The following is an 8,828-nucleotide window of genomic DNA, read 5'->3' on the forward strand; positions in this document are numbered from 1 at the left end:
CGGCAGCATACCTCGCACCTTAGAGCTAAAGTTGAAATCGCTCTAAACAGGCCATTCTTTGCTTTCTTATCCGACAGCTTCGCTATATTCGGCTACCGGAGGAAACCCTATATGATCTTCTTCAGTGCGCTGGAAGCTGTTGGTTTTCTAATGCTAGGTCTTTCCCCTGCGTCGGTATGTTTCACCCCCGACTCCGGCTACGGCGGCCTTCGACAGTTGCTTCTCAGGTTGGCACCGCGGTTTCCTCGCTTTTCCTGATTTCGGTATGTCGGACACCAGCGTGAACCTGTTCTGCCGTTGACTTCGCTACCTTCAGCTGTCCGCTGCGTTCTGCTCCGCTGTCGCAGAGGCTCTCGTTGTGGAGAGTACCACAGGAAAAACGCTCGATCAAGTGAGAAGCTAGTTTTGCGGCTTCCGGAAATAGCGACATCTGATGCTCTCATCTTTTGAAGAGCGCGGAGAACGTTTCGGATTTCATCACCGCGAAAGCTGTTGGTAGCTTGGCTGTAGCGTACTTCTCCGGTTATTTGCTAGAGAAGACGTCAAAAGGAAGTAAGAGGCATATTTCGTCTCATTCTACGCCGCGATCAACGTGTAAACCACGTCGCTAGGCATTTTCGTGGCAACCGCAACTTTCCCCCTCTTCATTACGTTGATTTCTTTCTTCATGAGCGACGTGACGACCCCACCGGCGCGAAACATGAAGGCGCAGTTTCGGGAGCTCAGTGCTTTTCTGAAGCAGTGTAAGTTAGCATAAAAGAGAGAACCAGGCCACTTGGAATGATACCACCCTGTGATCGCAGCTGTCATCTGGGGACCTGCGATGTACATTTTCGTGTACATGGCCGGTCCTGACTACGACGACGCCCTGTTCTTCTTCTTCACTAACAAGCTCGGATTCTCCCCCACCTTCATGGGGACTCTGAGGTATGTGACGCAAACGGGTTCAGTGTGCAGTCTCACCGTAACTGCATCATGCGTCTTCCTGTACCGCAGATTCACTTACGGCATAGCAGCTTTGCTCGGAGTGCTTCTTTATCGGTTCGTGTTTAGACAGGCTGGGTTTCGGCAAACTCTATTCTGGACCATCATAGTTGCTGTCCCCATCTATATCTCCCCTGGTAACCTCAAAAAAGTGTAATTTGATTGCCTGTTGCCAATGCGAAACTACCACCAGTTATTCTGGTCACTGGCTTCAATCAGAAGCTTGGGATTAGCAATCAAGCATTTGTCCTGAGCGGCGGGTTCCTCATCGAAGCGGTATGCGCTATTCATGCTTTGGAGATGGAATGTCGCAAACGGTTTCCTCAGACGGCTGAGATCCAGCTGCTCCCGCTGCTCGTTTTAACTGCCTCTATATGCCCACCTGGTCAGTCCGTTTCGTTCTGCGCGCAGTCTTCCTTGCTTCCTGGAGCGTTTCCATTCAGGACTTGAGGGCAGCGTTTACGGGATGATGATGTCGATTCGTAACTCAGGCTCTATGGTCTCCCGTGGTCTCAGCGCCTTGTTTACATGGGCAGTTGGCATAACGGCCACAAACTTCAGTCATCTGACTTCTTACATTCTCCTCTGTGGCGCATGGCTGTAAGATACTAGTGGATCGCTACTACGGGGAGAATATGTGTTTCTGCTGGAACTGCGCTTCAGGCTTCTTCCGCTCTTGTTCCTTGGTTTCATGTAAGGGGATGACGACCATCACTTGCCAAATTCTGTCCGTAAATAATGTCACGTGCTTTCAGACCGGACAGTGAGCATTTTAGGTGCCGAATGCACACCTGCCACAGATATAAAAAATCTTCATTCTTCAGACGCTGAAGTTGAAGAAGTCAAGCAGCGCCACGACAAAGTTTACGAAGAAATCAAGCAGCAACAGAGCGCCTGAAACTGAGGCAGCTTGCTACATTCCTGCAGAATCGTGGTGACTACGGAGGGTCAGCCGTTCCCGCTGATACAGCATCGTGTCATCGACCGCCCCGGACGAGGCCATGACGACTCTCCGGCCGCTTCACCTGCACGCAAGAACATGAGTAAGGTCTCTGTCTCAACGCTGACCGTAGAGAAGTACTGTTGACGGCTGGCGTGGTTTGCCGTCTTTCACCAAGAACAACTTACCTTGTATATGCGGACAAGCCAGTTCTCTGTTGTGTAAGCTTCCTCGAAATAATGCAACGTGATGTTCTTGTGGCCGACTTCCACATTGCGGGCAAAATCAAAGCCGCCAGTGACGTCTGCGAATCGGTGGTACGACAGCTTATACATCAGACTGTCGACCAGTGCCTTCGGGGCGTCCTTGCTGACAGTGTACTACGAAAAGACGCAAGCAGCAAAAGAGGGAACGGCGAAAATGGGTGGCCCATGCTGCGCCGATACGCTCTTGCTCAGAACTCGCTGTGTCGAACGATATCAGCCAATGTAACCCGGGAACACACTCGACAGTGGATCGTTCTAAGCCTTCTGGAAGGAAATTTGGTGGCTTGCCGGTGCGCCATATTTGCACTACACATTACTCGACACATGGGTGACAACCTATCGCGATAGAAAGATGGGGAGTTTGGGTCGTCCAGTCCACGTTGTTTTTGAAGTTGAGAGGGTAAATACAGGACAAACGCCACACCGGTGTCTTCCTGCTGTCGTGGCAAGCACTAATCCAGATGAACAGTCAGACACGAGGCTGGCAAGTCCGGCACGAACAGTTCTAGTACGCTCATGGAGACGCAGTTGTAATAGCCTTACCATTCCACGCCTACTAAGAAAATCTGACTGCTGAATAGCAGGGTACACGCCAGACGTAATCCGGATTATCCAAAGGAACTTGTTCAGATCGTCGCTATGGTATCTGGCGACTCCGCCAAAAACAACCTGAACAGGAAACAATTCGCAGTGCTCCGCTTTTTTGTACGCCTGGTTACGGCGCACTTTCGTGAAGAGGAAAGTGATGTACTCAGGCAACGTAGCAATCGCGTAGTTCATTTCTAAGCCTACACTGGAAACATGATTCGGAACAGATTCGTGCGCCGAGACTCCCACTTACGAACACGTAGTCAACATCGAGTGCTTGCATAATTTTGTACGCCTTTTCTTCATTTGACGATAAAGCCTGCACGAAGGAAACAGTGAATGCCGGCACAGCGTTAGTCGCGAAGCGGTCGTCCATACATGAAGGCGGCAGCTGTGAAGCTGACAAACGGCCCCGTTGGCCAGCATACGACAGACATACCAGTCCAACAGTTGCTATGTGCGTGTTGTTCCAGGTATTGTTGTCCACAAAAACCGTCCTGTTCCCCATGGCGGTGGCTTGATATCCGTAATCCCACCTGCAGAAGGAAAGGGAGCAGGATTGAAAGATCAAATGAAGCAAAACCATCCCAAATGAGACCAGTCGGGTTTACGAGATTCGGTTGCACTACACGGAAGAATCACCGAATGCGCAACCAGTCACTCAACTCACCAAGACATTATTCTTGCTCGAGGATGAGTGTTTTGACGAATCCAATAATAAGCTTCTCGGAAGTCATCCTGAATGAGGCGTCCTCCGTCGCGAAGTTTTGCACCTGTGCGAAATAGCGAATAACTGGCCAGCAACTTTTCATGAAGCGGGCGGCCCCACTGCACACCGTACTTGCTCGCGGCATGACTGCCCACCAATCATACCCGACTGATGAAAAGGACTTACTCAGAACTATGCTGGGATGGGAATATATCGTGGATCCTGTCCATGTGCAATGATTGATGTACTGCGGGACACAAAAGGCAGCAACCGGAATCACATAGTGGCAGTGCACCTTCTTTGAACTGACCGCAACAGGAAGTTGAGGTCGCTGCAGCGCTCGGGCACGCCGATGCAGATCAAGCCCTGGCGAGACGGGGTGACAAGTTGGAGAAAATGCCCGTGCGCACTCGCACATCCAACGCGCGAGAGGATCGTAAGGGGTCTATACGACTGCACACTCGCTTGCGGGAGAAACGACATGCCTTAGCCTGGGCCGACAGGGCGGTTTCACCTCTTCTAACAAATCTACGAGGTGGACACAGTGACCACGGCGATGAACCGAGGCCTCATCAGTTCTTCTTTCCACCTGTCACATCTCGGACTAGCTCGAAAAACTCCATATGTTGCGCTTTACCATTGTAGTGATCCAGGCAAAAACAAGAAGGACGAAAGCCGCGAAAGAAATGGGGACGGCCACGCGCTCGGACACTTTTCTTCCCATGTTTCTCTGCATAGAGCACACACATTGCAGGAGACAGTTGACCCCACTCTTTTCTCTTGTGTTCCACAGATAACTGCATTTCATCACTTGCTCCGTCAAACGTACAGACCGGAGTCCCTCGACAGTTCCAAGGAGGGTACGATCCCCCAGCAAAAGTTTTCCAACCATTCCAGCTGCTTGCGTGCGGTATATCTGGCTTTCGTCAAAGCCTCAACTGCTGACATGGGAGCAGCGAGAGCCCCGCTCCCAGTCACTTTGCGGGTTTTGTGACAGTGCTCACAGTCTCTGTCCGTAGTCGCGTCCTACCCTAAAGCGTCTTCTCGACTAGATCAGAATTGGAAAATAGATTGCAACACCCGTTGGCTTCCTTCTACACAGGCTCACAAGCTAATGGAAGCCCGAGCAACACATGCAGGTAATATTCTCCTTCAAGATAGTACTTTGGCTATTCAGGATCTAGCCACTGGCGGTACAACAAACTGGCCCAACAGACCGCTTACGAAGACGGGAATGGCGAACTTTTTCGCCGCCGTTGGAGGCCTAAGGTAAGACATGAAACTGCTGACGAAGCGCGATGCCCCAATGCCTGCCAACACAGCTGCTGCTGGAGAGAGAACAAGCATCAGCCGAACCATTATGCCTGTTACAACACAGACACCACATACACAACAAAGAAACATATTTGCCTTATTTTCTTCTCTTGTCTCTAAGAGTGTGCCGTCTTCCCTTGTCCTCCGGCTTTAGACCTCTATACTGCTTCACGGTTTCTCAAATACTCGGTTGCATAGTGAGTCTCTCAACGGTACGGACAGTGTTGCAAACTATCAAAGGAAAGGGCTGCGCAAACGCCTTGCAGACAAGTGACATTCCAGCAAACAACAACTCCTGAACTCCTCGAAAGACTTTTCGTTGACTTCATACACAACCGTCATCCCTCGAGAAGGTGTGGGCAGGAACATGGACTGCAACTCCATATAGCTTGGTTAGAAATGCTTTCAAACCGGTTCACAGCATATCTCGAAAGGCGTCCTCAGCGAGATCCTTCCCTCTCCTCTCTGAGATACCTGAAAAGTAGGCGGCTAGAACACCGTAGATACCCGCAAACAATGATCCGTCCGTAGGCTTCCGAAAGCAAACGATGAGACCCAGAGGAGCAAGAAGCGTTGCAATGTGCAGGTCGAAGATATACGTTGCCCACGTCGCAGGCTGATGTTCTGAGACGGACGCTATAATAGGTAAGTATTTTGTGGCGTATGTCGGGTCCAGCAGAGTAAGCGATCTCGCAGACCACGAGGTACGTCCCTGGCACAAGCGAGACACAAGCACTCGACGATGCCACGTTGAAATGCTCGGAAGACGGCACAGTGAAAGCGAGGGGGAAAATGCGCAACGCACAGCTCAAAGCACGATACGCGTGCGTTTCAGAACCGAACATCCGTGCGGGCGAAGAGAACTGACGGACAGCGGCTATCAGAACCGCCACAGATGCAACCCGTTAGACACCCCGGCAGACAAAACGCACGCGTCGCGCTTGTTGGCACTTTCAGCCCCAAGAATGCGCCATCTGAGTAGCAGGGGCGGCCTTGTGTCATCATCTTTAGCAGTAGCTTTTTGCCGCTCGGAAACAATTTTCCGGAACACCTTTCTCGGCGTGGACACGGAAAACGTCAGTGGCTCAACGACTGCGTGCCCGCATGGCGAGGCTTCCTTCTTTTTCATGTTTCTGAGGTCTTGGCCTTCTCCCCTCGCGTCTCAGCAGAAGGGGGAGTGTTTTGTGGCGGAGTGCTGCAGCATTCCACTTTTCTCTCGCTCCATATTCGAACACACGGATATATACGTGCACGGGCGACAGCAGGCGTTTTAGACTCACGACCAAACGGGAGAGCACACACGCTGAAGGACGAGAACCTCCCCAATGCAGCGTCAGGGACCACTGCCGGCCCCAGTGTCCGTTGAAACGCTCTGGTGCGCTCGTGCCGTCTCCCGGCTTTTTGGTGCCTTACCGTGGCTGTAAGCCAGACGAAGAGAACAAGGAAGACTGCCACGAGACCGAGGACGAGGCCTTTGAGGAGGCTTTTGATGGTTGCGGCAGGAAGGAGGCCCTTCAGAAGCCAGGAGGCGGCCAAGGCATTGACCATGATGAAGACGCCGTGACACGCCATGTGCTCCGAGCTCGAGACCGCAGCGAAGTTTACAAAAGGTACATTCAGGCACATGATGATCATCAACACATAAAAGACGTTGTAGACAACGACGTGGCGAGCTGTGACGAGTCCCAGAACCGCGAGAGCAATCATGTGCACTGCGATTGCGTTGATAACAAACACGTAGCCCCCCCAGGTCACCACCATGTACAGCGTGGCGACTGCGGCGAGGAGTGCAGAGAACATCGTCCCTTTGTTCAGTGCACGAATCCAGAAGAAAAAGGCGTTCACCATTGCAAAAATAGCCACTGCTTCGTTGTCGTAAGACCCGGCGACGGACCGGGACATGTACGAAGGTGAAATCCCCGCAAACAGGGCGGCAAAAAGACCCGCGCCTGCAGATCCGCTCGCCTGCTTGGTCAGGCAGTACGTGGCCACAGCTGTCAGGCCCGAAAAGAACGGAGCGAGGAAAACGCATACGCTGGGAATATCCACAGGAAAGCCAACTGCATGCGCCAAGTCGTACACAAGTTTCGATGTAGACATCAGTCCAGGAAACAGAGTCTGCCCGACGACACGACCGAGCGGATACCACGTCTCTGGAAAGCACACACAAAAGCATAAGCACAAACATCGCAAAACGTGCGACGAAACTGGAGTCTCGAGGCGAATGCGAGCACGCGAAAAACCACGGCCGCAGTGTGCGGGGGCCGGGTTCCCAATACGAATATATGAAGTAAACATCAACAGCCTGCATGCATAGCTTCCTCACCACAAGAACAAGAGAGAATTCACCCTCACGACTGCGACAAAGGCGACTGTTGCGGCTCACGCCCGCTATTCGGAAGGTGAGGAGGGAAACAGATCCGTACCACAGAGTCAAGAGTAGGCGCCGTCAGACACGCCAACAGACGCAGCGCACCACCACCCGGTTTTCTTCGCTTTCCTCGAAAAGACAGGCAGCTGAGCTCGGGAGTCGCGACTCGGGTAGGAACACGTTTGCTTTCCTTGTGCGGCAATCAAACTCGTGAACTTTCTTTGAGTGTCGCTGTAGAGACAGAGAGTGTGAAAGCGTGTCGTACCGTGATCGAACCAGTTCCAGAACTCGTAGAAACCTTCCTTGGCCAGATAGATCGTTGTTCGGTAGTTGAAGTACGGGTCAAATTCGTGGATGACGGACTCGTAGCGAATGACGGCGAAGAGACGGATGCAGAAACAGAGAACAAAAATGACGAGCAGAGCAGCCAACTCCACGACGGGACTCCACCGTCTGCCCACCGTTTGGATCTGCAAGCACAGATACACGAGTCAGAAGTTGAAAACGGCGACTTTAGGGCCTTCGAATCGAGACTCCTCTCAGCTCACGAGCGGGCAAACGGGGCCGCAAAAGAGCAAGGCACATTCGTAAGACCGTCTCTGTGTCGGGGAAATTCTAGTGAAGGACATCGGAGGCGGTTGTGGGAAACGCTACTGCGCTGTATAGCTCCACCACCTTTGTACAAACGCGTGTGCGTACAAGATGTGCACAGAGCATCGAGGTCGGCGCAGAGGCAATCTCGCGCATCCACGTGCACCCCGCTACCCGTTTTTCCGCCTGAGGCTCGTGGGCCTTTCGAGGGCGCGCCCCAGAGCAGGTATTCGGGCACTCCGAATGATCCGCCGTTTCTAATGCCTCCTCGAGTTTGAGAACCCCCCGGGGTTTTACGAAGGCGCCGAGGCTGAGTCACGAAAGAGTTTTGCGACATGTACACGGAGGAAAAGTGACGGGCGAACGGCTGTCTGCGTTGTTGCGAGCTGTCCTTACACGTGTCCCCCGCGAGTCATACAGAGCACCGACCAGAGAGGCAGGCCGAACCGCGAAGACGTTTTCCACTACGCTTGTGCCCGTGGTCCCGTGTCGGCGACCTGTTTCTCCTTCTGTGTTCTGATAACCCGTACCTTTCGTGCGGCTTTACTGTGAAATATCCCTCCAAGAACATAATCCAACTGAAACAGCTGGTCCTCTTCCTCATCTCCACAGGCGACGTCTCGCCGAGACGCATCGGCTGGGCCGCCTGAGGCAGAGCCGTGCCCCGCCATTCCTTCGCGTTCAACAGAGAAAGAAGGAGAAAATGCAGAGCGCTTGATCTCTGCGGTTTCTCGCGGGCCCGACACCCGTTTCCTGGTTCCACCCGTTGAAGCGAGGAAAGACTGGTCCTCTGCGCTGAGCACTCAAGGGCCTCGAATTCGGCAGCCCTGGACTTCTTGCCGCCTTGGCCGCATTCATGGCATGGCTGTTTCCTGTATTCGAGGGTGGTGTGTTCTCGAAAAAGAAGAAGGAGAGAGGCAAGAGAGACCACGGAGGCGGAGTGTGGCACTATACCGGGCTTCTCGTTTTCAGCACACAGCGAAGAATCTCAAAGAAAGCGGGGGGTTAGACGGGGATGTGCTAAAACACCAGAGGACTTTATACACCTCGCGGAAACGGACGTCT

At 52.7% G+C, this 8,828-nt stretch overlaps 2 protein-coding genes across 2 annotated transcripts in view; one reads left to right on the forward strand and one right to left on the reverse strand.

Annotated features, from left to right (window-relative positions):
- The window catches only part of NCLIV_031680 (T1G11.18 protein, related), a gene marked incomplete at both ends in the record, with an annotated part of 2,426 nt that extends 745 nt beyond the window's left edge, over nt 1-1,681 (forward strand). Inside the window, 10 exons of the mRNA XM_003883364.1 lie at nt 32-174; nt 317-391; nt 453-495; nt 612-743; nt 804-927; nt 997-1,121; nt 1,178-1,260; nt 1,312-1,369; nt 1,428-1,584; nt 1,648-1,681. Of these exons, the coding sequence (XP_003883413.1) occupies nt 32-174; nt 317-391; nt 453-495; nt 612-743; nt 804-927; nt 997-1,121; nt 1,178-1,260; nt 1,312-1,369; nt 1,428-1,584; nt 1,648-1,681 (974 nt within the window). The remainder of the gene's footprint in view (nt 1-31; nt 175-316; nt 392-452; nt 496-611; nt 744-803; nt 928-996; nt 1,122-1,177; nt 1,261-1,311; nt 1,370-1,427; nt 1,585-1,647) is intronic.
- Nucleotides 1,682-1,961: 280 nt separating this feature from the next.
- On the reverse strand, nt 1,962-8,434 carry NCLIV_031690 (Oligosaccharyl transferase-like protein, related; the record flags this gene model as incomplete). The annotated part of the gene is made up of 12 exons (XM_003883365.1): nt 1,962-2,009; nt 2,113-2,304; nt 2,734-2,859; nt 3,032-3,097; nt 3,218-3,314; nt 3,798-3,853; nt 4,125-4,217; nt 4,712-4,851; nt 5,276-5,513; nt 6,215-6,954; nt 7,438-7,642; nt 8,294-8,434. 12 exons carry the CDS (start codon nt 8,432-8,434, stop codon nt 1,962-1,964), a joined length of 2,142 nt encoding a protein of 713 aa, XP_003883414.1.
- Nucleotides 8,435-8,828: the final 394 nt, after the last annotated feature.

This window comes from Neospora caninum, chromosome VIII (genome assembly GCF_000208865.1).
Source record: "Neospora caninum Liverpool complete genome, chromosome VIII".
NCBI lineage: Eukaryota > Apicomplexa > Conoidasida > Eucoccidiorida > Sarcocystidae > Neospora > Neospora caninum.